Source organism: Sabethes cyaneus, chromosome 1 (assembly GCF_943734655.1).
Source record: "Sabethes cyaneus chromosome 1, idSabCyanKW18_F2, whole genome shotgun sequence".
In the NCBI taxonomy this organism is placed as follows: Eukaryota; Metazoa; Arthropoda; class Insecta; order Diptera; family Culicidae; genus Sabethes; species Sabethes cyaneus.
In genome coordinates, this window is record NC_071353.1 from 142,978,412 (window position 1) to 142,998,514 (window position 20,103).

Genomic DNA, 20,103 nt, shown 5'->3' on the forward strand with positions numbered 1-20,103 from the left:
TTCATTGTAGGTTGCTTGTCGTGGGTGTTAAGTTGAGTTGAGAAACTTTCGGTTAGCTTTTTGATTACGTGTTCACTCTTTTCCTTACTGCCAGCACGGGATAATCAGTAGACCCGTCACTTGTGTGCGGAGAAAAAGTAATTCTAAATATGGTTTATTCTTAAACTGCAATAGTACGACTGCTATTCTTAGTTCAAATTACTTCACCGAATAATTCACTGGTCAAACTCTTCCTGTATTTCCTCTTCCTCGCTGTCCATGGTGACCGTCGAGGAAGTCAGCGGTCGCTGCACCCGTCCCGGATTGGCGTACGGTTCCAGATTGACGCCCGTTTCGGTCACCAGCTTGTCCAGCAGGCTTTTCTCCACCAGCTCCTGCTGGTACCAGTCGAGTTTCTTCTGCGCCAGTTGCTTGACGTGAAACAACGCTTCCGAATATTGGTTGGTCGAGATCAAACACTCGATCAGCATGGCTAGCAGGTCCCACACGCGAACCGGTGGGGCGATCGGTTCCTCCAGTTTGACCTTGAGAATTTTTATTGCCGCTAGAAATTCTCGCCTTTCGACGGCATCCTGGAGATCGATTACCTTTCTGACTTCCATCATCGCTTGCTGCAGTGTTTCGTTAATTTTCTGCGATGGAGGCGTAGCTCTCGATAGACATTTTCCCGCTTCTTGTAGTGCTTTCAATGCTTTGTCGTAGTCACGGAATTCATCGATCTCGGCCTGTGCGCAGTTAGCGTAAAAATTCGCCAACTGATTGTAGGCCTGTCCTTTGGTGTAGAAAGTAACGATATTTTTCAGAATCTTAGAATCACTCTGCCAATTCAGAGCCTGCAAATAGTTTCCGGCCATTACGTACACTTCCTTCTGTCGTGACATTCCGGCGAAGAATATGATTTTATCTGTGTCACCCGATTTGAGTAAACTTTTCATCGCACGAATTTTATCGCCAGCTTGGGTGAACTTCTTCGTAGCCGAATGATAGTCGCCCTGTTCTTGCAAAATTTCACCAAGCTGAATCAAGATCTTGATTCGCAGATCCTCCGGTACTTCATTTTTTGTCGGAGTCAACAGTTCTGCCAGGGTTTCCGTCAGCGGGACCGAATGTTCGGCAGCTATCTGCAGCGCCCGTTCCAGCTGCCGAGTGGTGGCCAACAGCTGAACTGCCTTATAGTTTTGTTCTACTCCGATGAAGAAGTCCGCACATCGGCTGACCAACTCCGGATCCGAGCTGGCGTCCAGCTCGGAGGCGATCACCTGCAACGATTCGGGTTGTTGCGACTTGAAAGCCATCTCAACCGCTTTGTGAAGCATTCCCGCCCGATGGTATAGCTCGACAGCTCGGCGGAAATCACCATTTTCTTCGAAGAACGCAGCCGCAGAAGCTTTATCCCGTGGTCGAGCGATGCAAGCCACTGCCCACAGATCATCCTGCAGATCGTTCTCCTTGCAAATGCGGACGGCATTACCGTAGGTTTGTGCCCGCGTATAAAATTGAATTGCTTCGGCAAATTTACCACAATTTTCGTAGTATCTTGCCAGATGATAGCAAGCGGCTCGATCCCCGCTGTTCCGCGCTATCTCGTCGGCTTTGCCGACCTGACCGATGAAGCAGAGAATTCTAACCTGCGAGAACCAATCGTCCGATTTCTGGTACACCTTGAAGGCACCCTCCATATCGCCGCTACTTTCGATATACTGCGCCCACCATTTGAGCAGCTCCGGATCTTTCGTTGTTTGCATGTATTTTTTCAGCGCTCCCGGGTCGTCCATCAACAGCTGACTGACGTTGTGCATTAAAGTGTTTGTTTTTTCATAGTACTGAATTGCTTTTTGAGTTTTACCGTTTTCCTTTAGCCACTCCGCATACTTGTGGTACGTATTTTTCAGATGCACCCTATCCAAATGCTCGGCTATTTCCAGTGCTTCGTCGAACCGCCCGGCAGCTTGGTACAGTTTGTTCAGCAAATCGTATCGACCGACTTTCTTGTACAGAGCCTCCGCTTCCGGTATCATGTTTAATTCGATAGCCAAAATTGCCACTCGACACTCGTGTTCCAGGGAGAGGTCTTCCATGGCCTTCCGAAGCGCCCTAACCGATCTGGCCATTTTGAGATGACCTAGGCACACCTTCGCCACATCCAGACGGCCTGTGCTTACACAAAGCTTCGCCAGATTGGTCCAAACCGTGTCCGATTTCAGTGAACGAATACAGCTGAAGGCTTGATCCATATTTTCCTGCGCTACGTTTAGACTAAAGTTTAGAACCATATTTCTGGTGACCAAATCACAATGCTCTAAACCTTTGAAGTCTCTCAGTGGAATCAACTCAATTTGATTCAGTTTCAAAATAATCACATGTGGAATGCATAGGTTTATCAACTGCTCGCCACTGGCGAGTTCAATCTGCTCCAGTTCCTTAAATTGAGATTTTTGATCCACAAATAGTATGTTGATCTGAGATTCCGGAATACTTCCACCTTTACCAGAGGCTTTTTGTGCTGGCCCACAAATCGGCTTCGCCTCGCAAGCCAGCATTCGCGGATCATCCGAGTCCCAGTAGAAATTGATTGGCATGTACTGAACGGTCGTCGAGTCCGAATCCGTCTTACCCGTGGTAAACTCGTAGTACTTGATGACGTTGCTCTCCAAATTCCACAGGTACAGCTTTCCATCCGGAAGCAGCTGCTCGTTGGCGATGGTCAGCGCTAGGTACGTTCCCGTTGCGTTGCTTTTGGCTGCGATAATTTCGCCAAACTTTTCGAACAAATCGTACCCGCACTTGGAGGGCTGAACCAGCTTTAGCTCATGGCGGGAAACGTCGAACAGCTTAACGTAACCGTTCATGGTGAAGACGGTCAAAAAAGGACCCAATAGATCGGCGCCAATCGGTTTTCCTAAAATTAAATAAAATGTTATGGGTTTTTTCTTTGAATTCGTTTGGCGTACGGCTACGTATTACGGGAAGGTTATTGCAATAAATTTTCAAATGCGAGTCACGTTATCGGTTATTTCGACAAAAAGGTCTAACAATACGATATATTTGAGCGGATTTAGGAACAGAAAACTTGATCCAAAACAAGTCCAAAATTCTGATAAGGCTGAAACAACCTGTTGGTTCAAATTCTGTGCATCAAACACTTATTAATGGAAGAGGGTTTCAAGCACCAAGAGGGAGTTGAACATCTTGCAAAACTACTTAAGCTTATTACAGCGCTGTAACTTATCGTGTTTGTTGCAAGTTGTCGCAATCATTGGTACTGTTTGTGATGTTATATATTTTGACGTCGTTGGTGTAAAACAGGCGGCATCCAGATGCCAGTATAACAGAAAGTTTGTTGATAAATAGCGAAAACAAAAAAGGTTCAATATTACGCCCTTGGGGAACGCACAGTGGCCCAAAAGGGCGAAAAGTGGAACTTTTTTCCTAGTGTCTTTCGCTTTTATTTTATCATTTACGGTCTTCAGCACTTTTGTTCGTATGAATATCCCCCTTAATGTAAAACTGTCAAAAGTTAGTTTTATTGCTTACTATTATGAAAATAAAAAAAAAAAAACATTTTGTGTTAAGAAATACAGACATAGCTTCTTCGGCAAAGTTGTAAATAATGTAAAAACAAGCAACTTTGCTGAAGAAATAAAATTTCTATCTTTATCGAGTGCTGAATTATAGCGCATATTCTTTGAAATTTCTCTAAAAATTAGTTTTTCATTCTTAGCTTTTGTTAGTTGCATTTTACACGAACCCATTGTTCTAGGAAATTATCAAAGCACTCAAAATACACGTTTTTGCAGAAGACCGCAAATCCCTTGGTCTTTTACTTTGTAAGTTATCATATATTCAACCTTAAAATTTCCATCGCTTCACGAGCCTATGGGGTAAAATGGGACGAGTCGATTTATGAAATCAGTGCTTCATCTCAAAGCTTAAAAGTCAAGTACTATAAACTTGTATGGGTTCCGCTTATCCCCAACCACCCAAATGAGAGGTGGTTAGGAGGAGGAAATGAGAGGAGAGAGGGATAGATTGCATTTTACAAGAATATATGGTTCTAGCCGATTATTGAAAGACTCAAAATACACGTTTTTGCAGAAGATTGCAAATTTCTAGGACCTTTCCTTACAAAGTTATCGCTATGGGCTCGTGAGATTAAGGAAAAATAAAGCTTAAATAAGCGATAACTTTTTAAGGAAATGTCCTAGAGATTTGAAACCATCTGCTAAAACATGTGTTTTGAGTCCTTCAACAATCGCCTAGAGCCATATATTCTTGTGAAATGCAACCAACATACGCTAAGTATGAAAAACTTATTTTTAAAGAGCTTCCAAAGAAAATGCTCTATAGCTCTGCACTTGATAGAGATAGAAATGCTATTTCATTAGCAAAGTTGTTGCCTTTGTATTTTTTATAATTTTGCCGAAGAAACCATGAGCCTTTAGCGAGCGCGAAACACATAAAACGTATGCTTACCGTGCTCTCATTTGGGTGGTTGGGGATAAGCGGAACCCATACAAGTTTATAATACTTGACTTAAGCTTTAAGTTGAAGTGCTGATTTGATAAATTCACTAGCCCCATTTTATCCCATGGGCTCGTGAATCTATGGAAACTTAAAGCTTGAACATGCAATAACTTACCAAGTAAAGGTCCAACAGATTTGCGGTCTTCGGCAAAAACGTGTATTTTGAGTGCCTCGATAATTTCCTAGAACATTGTATTCTTGTAAAATGCAACTAAGAAAAGCTAAGTATGAAAAACCAATTTTTAAAGAAGTTTTTAAGAATATGCCCTATAGTTCAGCACTCTATAAAGATAGAAATTTTATTTCTTCAGCAAAGTTGCTAGTTTTTAAATTGTTTACAACTTTGCCAAAGAAGCTATGTCTATATTTCTTAACACAAAAAAGTTATTTTTTTATTTTCATTATAGTAAACGATGACTAACTTTTGTCAGTTTTAGATTAAGGAGGAGATTCATACGAACAAAAGTGCTGAAAACCATAAACGATAAAATGAAAACAAAACACACTAAAAGCTCTACTTTTCTCCCTTTTGGACTTCTGTGGAACGCCCAGGAAACATACGTAAACACTTCGGAATGGAAAGCTTCGATCTTAACGCAAAGTGATCGATTTGTCAAATAGGAACTGAATCAGGCGATCAAGGGTACGTAGACTCCAACTTTCTCTAGTTTGCTTAACAGAATTCCTTCATATCAGTGTAGAGAGCATCAACCTGTCCACCGTTGCCCATTGTGCGAACGCAGAATGATGCAAGTTCGGTCAAATTTATCGCCACAGTCTCTCTTGTCACCTTTCTTGTGAATAGGGAATATAAATGAGGAACAGTTCAGGAAATTTGATCTCTTGCAGTGACCTGTTAAATAATTTCGTAGGTGGAGCAAGCAATACCTCCGAGCAAACCTTCAAAATTGACGATGGAATGCCATCTGAACCAGCAGAATATGAAAGCTTTTAACTTTTGGAGAGCAGACGTGACGATGTGTTCACTAATGTGAAATGGGTGGAGCTCAAAAACATATTCAATGGATTTATAAAATATTGGTCAAAAAGATCGCACTTCTCAAATGCAGAGCTAGCAACTTGTTACCTCTTTTGACTGAAGCTGATTAGCAGCGAAAGCCGTACTTACTATGGGTTTCACAAGCAATTGCGGTCGAGCAGACCAAGCCCCGTACAAAGTGCACCATGTATAAGACGCTCATTACACTGGTTGTTCTCTACGGGCATAAAACAATGCTCGAGGAGGACCTGCGAGTGTTTAGAGGTTTCCAAAAACCAGGCTAAAAACGATCTTCGGCGACGTACAGGACAACGGAGTATGGAAACGGAGGATGAAAAGGTGGCTAAAGCTGGTCGGATACGATGGACAGGGCATGTTGCAAGAATGCCGGACAACCACCCTGCAAAGATGGTATTCGCCTCAAATCCGGTAGGAACAAGAAGACCTGCAGCGTAGCGAGAAAGATGGTTAGACCAGGTGAAGCGAGATCTGGCACAGTGTACTCGATGTCCAAGGAATTGCAGACTGGAATCCCACAACCGAGTAAATTGGAGAAACTGATTATTGTCACCAAACTGCAGAGCATTATCCCTGAGTTTCAAGTTGGAGACAACAGCACCGAAAGAGTTCAGGTGCTCATAAATGCTGCTAATATTGTTACGACGATCCGGTGGTAAATAGATCACATCCGTATTCACAACTCGACGAGGCGTAGCAATTCTGACCCATAGCTGCTCTACGATAACAGAAATAGGCTTCTAGCAAGTTGAAACAGCAATCAGAACTCCCTCGCCACGGGTTTTTATACTGTTTCAGGGGTTACGATTGATGCGATGGACAGCAAAGCCATTGCCGAATAGCTGCGCACTGTATAACCATTCGTCAAGCCATGTTTCTGTCAACATGATAACATCGTAGCGCTTGTCTGCAGCCGCAAAGGCTCCGTTGCTCCGTTACTGGAGGATTGAGGAGTTTTACGCGAGGATAACAGTTTCTGTGCCACGGCATGTGCAACCGGCTACTTCAAATACCCGATAGGCACATAGGAACTTGGTTATAGATGCCTACCGTTGCTTGTTTCTACAAGCAACTCGAGAAATTATTGTGAACGAGCTCAAGCAGCGGTTTTACGTGCCGAGGTAGCGTAACTCAACATCGGGAAGAAGCCAATCTCAACAGCTCAACACGTTCAGTACAAGTTCGAATTGGACAAAGCGCAGTGAAAAGGTAGATAGTTCTATTTGTCCACGTAATCTGTCGTTTTGTTCGTTCTCAGGGATGTCGAGCGACATCATATGAAATCTACCAGAGCTTCGAGTCGGGTTTTCCAGCCACCTTCATCTTTCCACCACGAGATGCTTTTAACAATATCCGTAGAAGCAGAGTCTATCGTGAATTGACAATCTGTGACGTTTTGCAAGCCACTGATCGACCGGTTTGGAGTTACTAGATTGGGTGCCCTAATTCCGTCTTCGTCGTCAGTGGCAGCCTAGAGCCGAGGTGGCTCGTACTGTTTCAAGCAGTCGTTTTCACTCCATCTGCTGAACTGATATTCCACCAGAACGACCGTGACCTCAGACATTTGCATGTCTCCTCGCCCAACGTGATACTGGGACGCACTACAGATGGAATTATGGACGCCCCCGATCCCCCCGTCACAGTCGAGCCTTTCCAGTCAGCGACCAGCAGCCGTCCCGGTCCTGTTGGCGGGTTTCAGGCAAGTTTGAAATCGTTGATCCCAGCCCCACTGTTGATCCGTTCTTCGCTTCTAGTTCATCGCAATCGAGCCTCTCAAAACTCCATCTCGTTCACGTCTATTACCAGAACGTTGGTGGTATGAATACGAGTGTTCCTGACTACCTGCTAGCATGCGCCGACAGTCCGTACGAGATAATTGTGCTGACCGAAACCTGGCTTGACAACCGTACGTGCTCTCGGCAGATATTTGGGCCGAACTACGAAGCCTTTCGCTGTGATCGAAGTGTGCTCAACAGCCTCAAAGCTACGGGAGGCGGAGTCTTGATTGCGGTCCACCGCCAGTTGCAGACCTTCGTCATCGAAAACGTCGAGTGGTTGCCGGTCGAGCAAGTATGGGAAAATATCAAACGTACCTCCTGACCGCATCGGAGACCCGCTTATTCTGAATGCACATATTAATTCAGTTAACCTAATAGCATCGATGGCATCTGCGTCGGATGACATTATTATTCTGGGCGATTTCAATCTACCAAGCATTAAGTGGCGTGAAAGCGGCAACGGGTACCTGTACGCTGACATGGGTTCGTCAACTTTATCGCCTATCAATATTGAATTGCTCGATTGCTATAGTACTCCAAGCGGTCAACAAGTAAACGATAGACCCAACGAAAATGGGCGCCTCCTCGATCTATGCTTTGCCAGTGTTCGTAGTCAGGCCCCGGAAGTAAATATTGCGCCTCCGGCCGTCTTCTACGACTACGCCCGTGCTGATTTTGGGGATATTCTAAATGTTTTAAGCAGCATCCACTGAAGCACAGTTTTAGATAATGACGATATAAACACTGCTGCCACAACCTTCTCCAATATCTTGAACTACGTTATCGATCGTCACGTTCCCAAAAGAACTGCTCCCGCTCAGTAGCAGACATCCTGGCTAAACACTATGTTGCGACGTCTCAAATCCGAAAGGAAAGCTGCTCTAAAGAAATTTTCGAGGTACAGGACCTTAGCCCTCCGCAACCACTACCTGTCGATTAATACAAGATTGTTACCTTGTAACCACCCAAGTTGTTACCAAAGTGTTAATTTGCAAAACTTCGTTACACAAGATTGCAGTAGACCGGGTACCCAAATGAAGAATAGATTTTCATCATTCATATTATAGCCTTTGTTCAAGTTAGTTGATAATAAATAGTTCTACAAGATTGAAGTATAACATATTGGCGACGAGGATTTAAACTCGAATTCATTGCTTTGAAGGAAGAGCCATTCATCCAAAATGGCAAGATCTGGAGGCGATTTTCAAGACCTGTATCGGCAAATTTTGCGACAGAATAAGGAGATGGCGGAGCAAAACGCTCGGATGATGCAGTTTATGGAACGTTTCGGCATTCAAGAAAACGCTTCAGCGCGGTCATCGAGCAGTCCGGAATTCATCATCGAATCTCTGGCATCCAACATCCGGGAATTCGTCTATGATCCAGAAAACGGTCTCGTTTTCGACCGGTGGTACCGGAAGTACGAAGATCTCTTCCTCAAGGACGGGGCGAAGTTGGAGGATGCAGCAAAAGTTCGGTTGCTACTGAGAAGCCTTAGTGTGACTGTGCATGACAAGTATGTCAACTTCGTGCTTCCAAAGCACCCCCGTGAATTTTCATTCGAAGAAACAGTGAAGAAATTGAAAGAGCTGTTCAGCGTTCGCGTCTCACTGTTTAGCAAACGGTACCTATGTTTTCAACTGAGCAAAAACGACGCTGACGATTTTGTGACGTACGCAGGTATAACCAACAAATACTGTGAAGATTTTGAGCTGAACAAGATTACGGCCGATCAGTTCAAAAGCCTGATTTTTATGTGCGGGTTACGCACTCCGAAGGATGTCGACATTCGAACAAGACTTCTATCCAAGCTGGAAAACAATGCAGAAGAGGAGTGTAATCTTGAATCACTCATCGCAGAATGCCAACGTCTTCAAAACCTGAAACATGATGTAGCTATCGTGGAACAGAAAAAACCGAAAAGTTCAATTTGTTCAGTCAAGCAAAACAAACCACCATCGATTAAATCGCGCTCAAAGGAAAGCAAGAAGTCAAAGACTGAAGGTCCTAAAACACCCTGTTGGCAGTGTGGCGGAATGGATTACGTCCGAGACTGCACATACACGAAGCATGTTTGTCGGAACTGTAAGCAAACTGGACATAAAGAGGGTTATTGTGGCTGTTATACGACGAAAGCGGCATCAAAGGGGAAGAATAAAGTAAATGGTATTTACTCTATAAACCAAGTTAGCTATCCTTCGAGACGAAAGTTTCTGACAATCGACATCGATGGATCTTATATCACGCTACAGTTGGACACTGCTTCCTATATTTCAATCATCTCACAGAAGCAGTGGAAGAAAATGGGTTCACCTTTACTGACTCCTACTACTCAAACTGCTAGGACAGCGTCAGATAAGCCGCTTCGTCTACTTGGTAAACATCGATGCACAGTTACTCTTGGAGATATCACCAAAACTACAGTTTTATATGTGACAATCAGTTGCATAAATTTGTTCGGGCTGGATTGGATCGAGTTGTTCGAACTATGGGACACCGCACTATCTGCAATTTGTAACCAAGTTTATGCTGGTGCCGATCCAGCTAATATAGAATAGCTAACATAGAACAGTACAAAGCCAAGTTTCCAGATGTGTTTAAGCCTAGCTTTGGACACTGTAACAAGATGAAGGTTCACCTATATCTCAAGCCAGATGCCAGACCTGTCTTCAAATCTCCTGTCTTCACATCCATAGAGAAGATTAATGCTGAATTGGATCGTTTGCAAGGATTGGGTATCATTACGCCAGTGGATTTTTCGCAATGGGCTGCACCAACCGTAGCAGTTAAAAAGCCAAGAGGAAAAGTGCGCATTTGTGCGGATTACTCAACTGGACTTAATGCTGTTTTGGAATCCAATCGCTATCCGTTACCAGTACCAGATGATATATTCAGCAAGCTTAACGGATGCCGGTATTTTAGCATCATCGACCTGAGCGATGCTTATCTTCAGGTTGAAGTTGATGACGACTCGAAGCAGCTACTAACGATTAACACGCTCCGAGGCCTCTTGCGGTTCAATCGACTTGCGCCGGGCGTAAAATCTGCCCTGGAGCTCTCCAGCAATTGATGAACAGCATGGTTGCTGGACTTAAAGGAGTGGACTCGTTCTTGGACGACATTTTGGTGTATATCAGAACTGAAAAGGAGCATCACGAATCTCTTTACGGTCTGTTTCAACGTCTCCAGTCATACGGTTTCATTTTGAGGGAAGAAAAGTGCAAACTTCTTCAGCCGCAGATCAAATACCTTGGACATATTGTAGATGCCAAAGGACTCCGTCCTGATCCGGTCAAGATTGAATCTATCATCAAAATGCCGCCGCCGCATGACTTTACAAGTCTACGTTCATTTCTTGGTGCGGTAAATTTTTATGCAAAATTTTTCCAGGAGATGCATCAGTTGCGATTGCGACGGCCACTTGACGCGCTGCTTAAGAAAGACACCAAATTTAATTGGAATAGTGAGTGCCAACAATCATTCCAGCGGTTCAAAGATGTTCTTCAGTCGGATTTATTGCTTACGCATTATGATTCTGCTCTACCCATCATCGTTGCTGCTGGCGCATCGCAGTCTGGAATTGGCGCATGGCTGATGCATTAGTTTCCCGAAGGTACTCTGAAAGCTGTTGCACACGCGTCTCGCTCTCTCACTTCCGCAGAGGCAAATTATGGTCAGATCGAAAAGAAAGGTCTTGCATTGGTGTTTTCCGTAACGAAATTCCATCGCATGCTGCTAGGTCGCAAGTTCACGCTCCAGATAGATCACCAGCCACTGTTGCGAATTTTCGGACTGAAGAAATGAATACCTGTTCACAAGGCAAGCCGACTTCAACGTTGGGCACTGACACTCATGTGCTATAATTTCGATATTGAATACGTATCCACAACTCAATTCGGATATGTCGACGTACTATCTCGATTGATCGACAGCAACGTCAAACCAGATGAGGATTTTATCATTGCTTCTATACAAACGGAGGACGACGTTGAGGTGCCACTTCAAGAAGCCATCAGCACACTACCGGTAACATTCAAATCGGTGCGTAGTGCTACACTCCAGTGCCCAGGGACTCCAGCAAGTGGAGCAGCATATCCATCTTGGATGGCCTTCTAAGCTCGACAGCATTGTCAACGCTGCAGTACGACCGTTTTTCGTTCATCGAGATGTATTGTCGGTTGTAAAGGATTGTGTTATGATGTCTAACCGATTAGTAGTTCCAGAAAATTTACGTAAGCGAATTATGAAGCAACTTCATCGAGGACATCCGGGGATGGAGAGGATGAAAGCTGTTGCACGTAGCCATGTGTACTGGCCAGGAATCGATGATAATATTGCCGACTTCGTAAAAAGGTGTGATAATTGCATTACTCATTCGAAGACGCCAACAAAAGTGCCACTGCAATCATGGCCACTTGCGCAATCTCCATAGGAACGTATCCACATTGATTTCGCTGGCCCAATAAACGGATTACACTTTCTAGTGGTTGTGGACGGCTTTTCAAAATGGCCAGAAATACGCATCGTACGGTCCCCAACAACGGCTGCAGTAACTGAGTTTCTGAGTGAATTATTTGCACGGTTTGGCATTCCAAATGTTATAGTTTCCGACAATGGTACACAGTTCACATCGGAACAGTTTGCGATACTATGCAAGAAGAATGGTATTCAGCATTTTCGAATTTCGCCTTATCACCCGCAGTCAAACGGACAGGCCGAAAAATTCGTAGACACCTTGAAGAGGTCATTGCGTAAAATCAACGAAGGGGAAGCTATCTCTGAAACGCTCCGATCATTCCTCCAAGTATATAGGACTACACCTAGTCGTGTTCTTAGTGGCAAGACACCGCCACAGCAGATGCTTGGTCGTAACATGAAGACAATCCTTGATCTTCTACATTACAATCAACCGAAATCGGTAGTTTTCAACTACAGTCAGAACGACTAGTTCAATCTGAAGCACGGCGCAATTCCACGTGATTTCAAAAGTGTAGACAAGGTCTACGCTAAAGTCCACAGCAGCAATAATAAATGGCAATGGGTTTCCGGCGTTATCATTGAAAACATCGGACGTGTCAACCACAATGTGCTGCTCGACGTGTATCACGGACGCAAGAAGCTTATTAGGTCGCATACCAACCAACTTAAGCATCGTTTTAATGAGACAACAGCTGACGCTGAAAGTTCGATGTCCCTAGGTATTCTGGTTATATGTTCGGCCTAAACAATACAACCAGCGGTAGCGTACCGCATTCCACGAGACGTTCACTCCAGATCGAGGAGGAAATAGTTCCCGTTGTGTCAACTTCCGAATCTCAAGCCGACGTTCAACAACAGTCTGAGGGAGCGGTAGAAGGACCGAGTGACCTGTATACAATCTCAAGTTCACAGACCATCGCAGTATCGGATTTAGATGTCGGTTCCAGCCAAAAAGGGCGACCTGCTTCATTGCTTGAAAGGGAACAACTTTCAGATGATTCCATTACTGAGTCTTCACCTGTTCGACCCCAGAGAACAATCAGGATGCCGTCTAGTCTTGAGCCTTACCTGTTCTGGAAATAAGAAGGGAGGAAATGTTACCTTGTAACCACCCAAGTTGTTACCAAGGTGTTGTTTAATTTGCAAAACTTTACACAAGATTGCAGTAGACCCAAATGAAGAATAGATTTTTGATCATTCATGTTATAGCATTTGTTCAAGTTAGTTGATAATAAATAGTTCTACAAGATTGAAGTATAACATTTTGAATGTTTAGAAAAAATAGAGTATTATATTCATGCAATTTGTGTTGTGTTTTAACCCTATATCGGCTGTACATAGGCGAAAACACACAATAAGTTTTCTTATTCAAGGTTTCATAGCAACAACCTGTCCAACGTAGTCTTACGTCAACCATGCGGTCGTATCTATAACATAACCCTTCAGATTTTTGTTAAGAGACTTACCTTCATTATCGTTAAAGAATATCTCTTGCAGGACGACCCCGCTGAGCGAATAAATCCTAACCTGCTCCGCACCGAGCGCCACCAGATTCTGCTCGTACAGGAAAATTGCAACGCAATCAACGCCGAAGCTGCCAACATGCGTGATGGATAGCTCATCGACATTCTCCGCTCTGCTGCTGCTGCTGCCTCTACTAGCCGCCGTACTAGATGACACGATAGAACTACCGCCCGGACTGCCCACACGATACACGACAGCCGTACGACCATTCGTTACTACAAGATTTATCTCGCTCAGTGCAAGATGGATGATGGAATTATCGCTTTTCATCACCGACGAGCGCCGCTCGCTAGCGCCACTCGTCGAGGCGACGGACAAACTTTGTTGCACCAAGAGCAACTCGTTTGACTTTTTCTGGGTGGCCCACAAGGTTCGTGTATGGCCGGCCAGCAGTGCTTGTTCCTTCAGAATGAACACACTCGATAAACAGTTCACCATCATGCAGGGTCGATTGGTATCCGTGATGCCCCAGGTGAGACTTTTTATTGTCCCCCGAACCGGCGTAACATTAGTTAGCTGCCACTGCTTCTCCGGATAGTCGTACGACCGGTTAACGTTCAGCCGGCGCCAAGTGTACAAATTGCCCTGATTCGTGCCGGCACTTAAAGTTTGGTTATCTTTGCAGTAAGCAACACAGGTAAACGCTTCCACCGCTGGATTGACCCTGCCGGCGGCTTCATCGGCACCCGGTACTCCACTGCTGGCCAATTCCATCGATAGTACGTAATTATCGTTGCTTTCGATGTCCCAAATTCGTACCGACAGGTCGCCCGTCAGAATGGCGAGAGCAGCACCGACTCCGGCAACCCAGGTGATGGCACTCTTGTAGCCGGATGCCTTCACCGAGCCGGACAGCTTGACGCGATCCAGCTCCGTGATCTGTCCGTTTCCGTCCACCTCGTAGTGGCCAATGGTGATATCCTCCAGCAGCAGGACGATGGAATCTCTGAAAAGTGATTGTTTTATATACTTTTTTTACTTAAATCTGAATCTAAATCCGAATGTACGTACTGCTTTGGATGCCACAAAATCTGAATGATAGGTATGCTATCAGTTCGAATTATTTCCGTGCAAGTTCCTTGCTGGTTAATGTAGTACAAAAAGCCAGCCTGCGTACAAGCGTAGAAACAATAGTTATCCTGCAGTGTTGAATGTGCTAAATTACGCACAGCTGTTCTTGGTCGCCAAGTTGTCAGTGTATCCAGAGCTGCTTCATCACCGGCCACTGCAGCCCTGTGGGAAAAAACTCATCTTAATTTTCCACTCTGAACCACCAGAAAAAAGCCTACTTCGCAAGATTAGTCAACTCTCTGTTGCTGGCGCTCTCGACCGCCCGGCGAAAGGTTATATGCAGCAGCGGGTCTCGCAAATCGTGATGGAACATAGTCAAAAACTGGCCGTGCCCGTCGTAGCGCCATCCCGTCAGCACTCCCATGGCGTCAGCCGTGATGACACGGCCTCCCTTTTCGCTGAATTCCAGCAGCATAAGCGGTGACTTGTGCGGTCCACTGATGGTGGTAAAATCGCGCTTGCCATCGTACCACGCGTGAATTTCCCCATTCTCCCACCCGCTGAGCAGAATTTTCCTCTCCGGATGCCACGTAAGGACGGTAGCCTGCGACGTCGAATGCACCGGGTAGGTTACGTTCCGCAGTGGAACACCCTAAAATCAAGTAGAAAAGAAAAACAAACTATTACGCGTTCCGTTGAGTAGGTACAGGATTTTAGCATGTTAAAATTACCGTATCGTCGAAGATCGTAACGGAACCGCCTCGCTCATGGCTGTAGGATGCTACCGCAAAGATGGGCTCGTTCGGGTGCCAACAGCTAACGGTACTGATGGCTTCGCTGTCCAAAAATTGCACCTTCGAGTCGAAATACAGTGTCATTTCCAAGATCGATGCCGGATGGTGAAAATTTTTATTGATCCAACAACCGAACTGCAATGTTATTAATCAGAAGATAGATTTCATTCATAAAATCACAACGATTACAACAAGAAAGAAAACTCACAACAAACCGTTACCATGGCGTCGTCGGTGCTTCTGTTTCGATCAACACTTTGCTGATTCGGAATTACGAACACTTGCGCACCAATTCAAGGTCAGGTTTGTTTACAACTCTTTGAGTGCGCGGATCACTTATTTTACTAAAATATCAATAATTATTAGCTAAAAACATATCGATTAGCATGAAGGCTTGAACACAAAAACTGATGCATTGTGGTTCAATTAATGAAAACCTTTCACTATATGCAATGAAACTGATTAATGCTGATTGAACAAAACTTGCACCTGTGCCTGTGTCTGTCGTTTCGAGTTTGCCGAAGCCGAAGACGGTCGCTACGCGCTAGCACACTAGCACAGGTGCACTCACACAAAAAGGGATCGGAGAAAGCAAAATGGAAAAAACCGTTGCCAAGTTTCTTTTTCGTAAACTCAATTGCTCGATTAAGTTTTATGGTTTCAAGGTTTCAACTAAAACTGAATGATTATATTCGTCAGATCTCGATTTTCGAGTATCTATTCAAACGCAGCATATTATACAAGTTTATTGCGTTTTACCAATATCAAAATTCTCATATTTTTGGGATTTGTTTATATGCAGGTATAATAGTAGTTAGATATCGCATATAAAACTTTGGCAGCAAAAGGCAACTCTTTTGCTGAATCAAAAGCTCACGGTGTTTCAATCAGTGTTTGATAAAAAGAAAATTAAATTCATATGAGTTCTTTATTGTTGCTATCAGTTGTTGCTAATGTTGGATTGATTTTTGTTGGATATCGTGTTAACTGGCACTGGCACGATTGATATACTGCTCTGATTCAAACTTCGGACACTTAAGCTATACTGCAACTTTGTCCCAGGCCACATGTTCGAAGGAATTATTTATAATTTCATCTTATTGAGAAGTTCAGTACGCGTAATATATTGATGAAAATAACTTATATCGTGCAACTCAATTAAGTGAGTTTATATATTTTTATTGAACACTTACACAGATATTTTAAAACTGCGCGAACGGCATTTAAAGTAAGTTCAATTTGCACAGCTTTATAATCAGGACAATTTATTTTCGTAAGATAAGAAGCTGAAAAATCTGATATTATTCGTGGCTGTCCGAAGTTTGAATCGCTCGTGCAAAATGTGATTCAAATTTCGGACTCTTAAATTTCCCTAATATTTTTAAAAGAAAACATTTAGCACTGTATTTTTTTTTAGTTAATGCAGCGTAGGATGAAGCTCTGCCTTCCTTTGTGAAACTAGATGGTTCGCCCCCTGAAAACAAATGGAGTATAATACGCTTAACCGTCAATGAGGTGGAGAATCTGCAAGGTTCAAGGTGAAGAAATCTCGAGCGTACGAAATGATTGGTTTCACGGCGAATACCCGCAAGCCATGGAGAGGAAAAAAGAGTTTGGAAAAACTATCTAAGCATGTCCACGAGAGAGAATTTGGCGAAGTATCGACGAGCGCTGAATGAGCTGACCACGATTCTGAGGAGGAAAAAGCGCCAGAAGGAAGACAGCTGGTTTTTCGAGAAGGTGAACCGAAGTCGACGCGAGGTGGTCGACAGGACCAGAAGGAGACGCAACGGAAGTTAACCTAGGAGTACCTTCAAACGACAACAGCGTTCCGGCTCCTGTTCTTGAAGAGATCCGACGAGAAATCGGTCAGCTGAATAATTGAGTCTCCGGAAAGGACCGACTCCCGGTAGAACTCTACAAAAATAGCCAACAACCGCTAGCACCGGCACTTCACTGGATAATTTCAAGGATTTGGGAGAAGGAGAAGCCACCGGAGGCGTAATCTATTCCATGTACAAAAAGAGCGATCGGTAAGATTACTGTAACTACCGCGGCATTACGCTGGTCAACGCTACCTACAAGGTTGCTCGTGCAGATTATGTTGCGTCGTCTATCCCCAACAGCAAGAGAAATCATAGGGCAGTATAAGACGGGCTTAGGACTGAATATAAATCCTAGTAAGACCACAATTGTACCATTTACAAAAAGAAATAAAACTAATTTCATAACTTTGCACTTAGACCAAACTCCTCTACCGTTTTCTACAGAAACTAAGTGTCTTGGAATTACTCTAGATAAAAAACTTAACTGGAATACACATATCGAACAAGTGATCAACAAAGCTACTAGTGCTTTTTGGGCATGTAAAAGAATGTTCGGTAAAAAATGGGGTCTAAGGCCAAAAATGATACATTGGATTTACTCGGCTATAGTGAAACCTAGAATCACATACGCAGCATTAGTTTGGTGGCCGAAAACGAAACAAAAAACGATTCAAATTAAACTTGAAAAGCTGCAAAGGCTCGCTACTATCGCTATAACAGGAGCAATGGGTACTACTCCGTCTAAAGCCCTAGATGCTCTATTAAATCTGCTGCCATTATCTCAGGTCATTCAACTAGATGCCGTTAAAAACGCGATAAGACTCAGACGAACCAAAAATCTTTTCAGTGGTGATCTAAAAGGCCACCTAAGTATCCTAAAGGAATTTGAAATTAATCCTCTTATTTTTCAAGCTGAAGATCTAATGGAAAAAAAATTCGATTTTGACCATTTATTTAGCATCCATGAACCAGATCGTAGTGAATGGGAACGAGGGGGCCCCTATGTCAGAGATGGTTCAATAACTTTTTACACTGATGGTTCGAAATTGGCAGACCGAGTGGGGGCTGGCATTACTGGTCCTGGACTGAATAGGTCAGTGGCAATGGGCAAATGGCCAACGGTCTTTCAAGCCGAAATATATGCTATTCTAGAATGTACTTCGATCTGCTTGAAGAGAAAATATAGGTATGCAAATATTTGTATTTTCTCAGACAGTCAAGCAGCTCTGAGAGCTCTAAAATCTGTTGCTTGCACTTCCAAATTAGTCTGGGACTGTGTAAAACTGCTTCAACAGCTATCTACACACAACAGGGTAAACCTCTTTTGGGTTCCCGGGCACTGTGGTATAGAAGGTAATGAAAGAGCAGACGAGTTAGCCAGAACTGGATCTGCAATGGAATTTATAGGTCCCGAACCTTTCTGTGGGGTATCCAATAGTACGTGCAAGATGGAACTGAAAAAATGGGAAGAGAATCAGGTCAAATTGAACTGGACTCTGAATTGAACTACTCTATCAGCTCGTCATGCAAAACGGTTTATTAAGCCAAATGCCTCAATCACGCAAAAGCTATTGAATCTTTCAAAAAAAGATTTGAGTACTTTTAGCGGAGTGGTTACTGGTCATTGTCCAAGCAAATATCATCTGAAGGTAATAGGAAAGCTTAATGATGATAGATGTCGTTTCTGCAATCTAGAGTGTGAAAGTGCTCATCATATACTGTGCGAATGCACGGCATTATTCAATAAAAGGCGCAAATTTCTTGATAAAGGACTGTTGGAGCCTTCGGAAATATGGGCTAGTTCTCCTCAGAAAGTAATACAATTTATTCTCAACATATTACCGTGTTGGGATGAAGCCTTCAATTAAAATAACAATTACTAAACAATATAGTAGCTGTAAAGACATACAGCAAAAGAGGACACACCACAATAGATCAAAGAACTGGTCGCAGTGGTCCAAGGTCCCCAACAAGGAAAAAAAAAAAAAAAGACGGGCTTTATAGGGCCCCGTGCTACTACGAATCAAATTTTTACTCTCCGACAAATCCTCCAGAAATGTCGAGAGTACAATGTGCCCACTCATCATATTTTCGTGGATTTCAGAGCAGCATACGATACAGTTGAATGAGAATAGCTATGGCAGATAATGCACGAGTACGGACAGACTGATGCGGCTGGTCAAAGCTACTAGCGAGTGATGTGCTACGTGCGTGCTTCGGAGACACTCGAGCCTTTTCGAATCGCGTCGAGGGTTGCGGTAAGGGGTTGAACTATATGGTTGGCTACACTAAAAACGGTCGCTAGAAGTAAAAGGCTACAAATCAACGCGTCGCATACCAAATATATAGTACGAAGAGGCTGCAGAAAAAACAACGCAAGGATGCCGAACGACTGTGCATTGAAATCCGTTCTCTTCAAGAACCCCACCGGCACCAGGAATAGCAGGGCCCAACGTGCTAGATGGCTTGACCAGGTTGAAGCCGACTTGCGTGTGTCGAGACGCGCAACGAATTGGAATTGGCGACGAGCAGCCCAGGACCGAGTATAGTGAAGAGGAATACTTGATACAGCAACGGCTATTAGTGTAACTACTGTCTTACCTGACTCAACGAATACGTGCGATTGAAATAAAATTTATACGATACCGTTTTATTCGTTTATAGCGTATATGCATTTTATTCAGTAAATACGAATATCAAGAAGTTTTTTTAAGTTATGTTTTTATTATTGCTTTAAACCTGTAAAAAGTTGCACGAATAACTAGTTTAACAAAGAAAGCATTGCATAATACTGTTACTAGAAATTACGTTTTTGTAAGTTATTTTTTGGGGTGCGAATTAAGCGAGGAACGTCGTCCATTTCAACTTTTTCCCGATTTTGAGCTCCCGCGAGCACAACGCGTATTTGCTATGAGTCGGGTAAACCCAGCAGGGGGAGGGGTAAGGGGCGCTGAGTTCCCCCTAGGATAGGTCTAGCCCTCCTGGAAAAATCGACCAAGTCTTTTGAATTTTGTAAAACCTAAAGTTGAACTTGAAAGTAATCTTTACTTGCATCAATGTTCTGGTTTAATGTGCGTTTAATTTTAATATGCCAACGAAATAAAATGGTCGAAAACATGCCAGGCGCTATAGCCCCCCCCCCTAAAAGT

At 43.7% G+C, this 20,103-nt stretch overlaps 1 protein-coding gene across 1 annotated transcript; it reads right to left on the bottom strand.

Moving 5' to 3' along the window:
• Positions 1-210: 210 nt before the first annotated feature.
• Positions 211-15,423, bottom strand: LOC128737802 (intraflagellar transport protein 140 homolog). The gene is made up of 6 exons (XM_053832516.1): positions 15,337-15,423; positions 15,066-15,263; positions 14,613-14,986; positions 14,335-14,556; positions 13,266-14,269; positions 211-2,899 (listed from the first exon to the last, which is right to left on the bottom strand). The coding sequence occupies exons 2-6, from the start codon at positions 15,210-15,212 to the stop codon at positions 216-218; spliced, it is 4,431 nt and encodes a 1,476-aa protein (XP_053688491.1). The 5' UTR covers positions 15,213-15,263; positions 15,337-15,423; the 3' UTR covers positions 211-215.
• Between the last annotated feature and the right edge of the window lie 4,680 nt (positions 15,424-20,103).

Excerpts from the sequence above, each read along its gene's own strand:
- LOC128737802 (XM_053832516.1), bottom strand. The coding sequence starts at position 15,212 with ATGACACTGTATTTCGACTCGAAGGTGCAATTTTTGGACAGCGAAGCC. Across the intron at positions 14,270-14,334 it reads ATTTTGTGGCATCCAAAGCA|AGATTCCATCGTCCTGCTGC; the intron begins GTACGTACATTC and ends ATCACTTTTCAG. Across the intron at positions 2,900-13,265 it reads ATTCTTTAACGATAATGAAG|GAAAACCGATTGGCGCCGAT; the intron begins GTAAGTCTCTTA and ends ATTTAATTTTAG.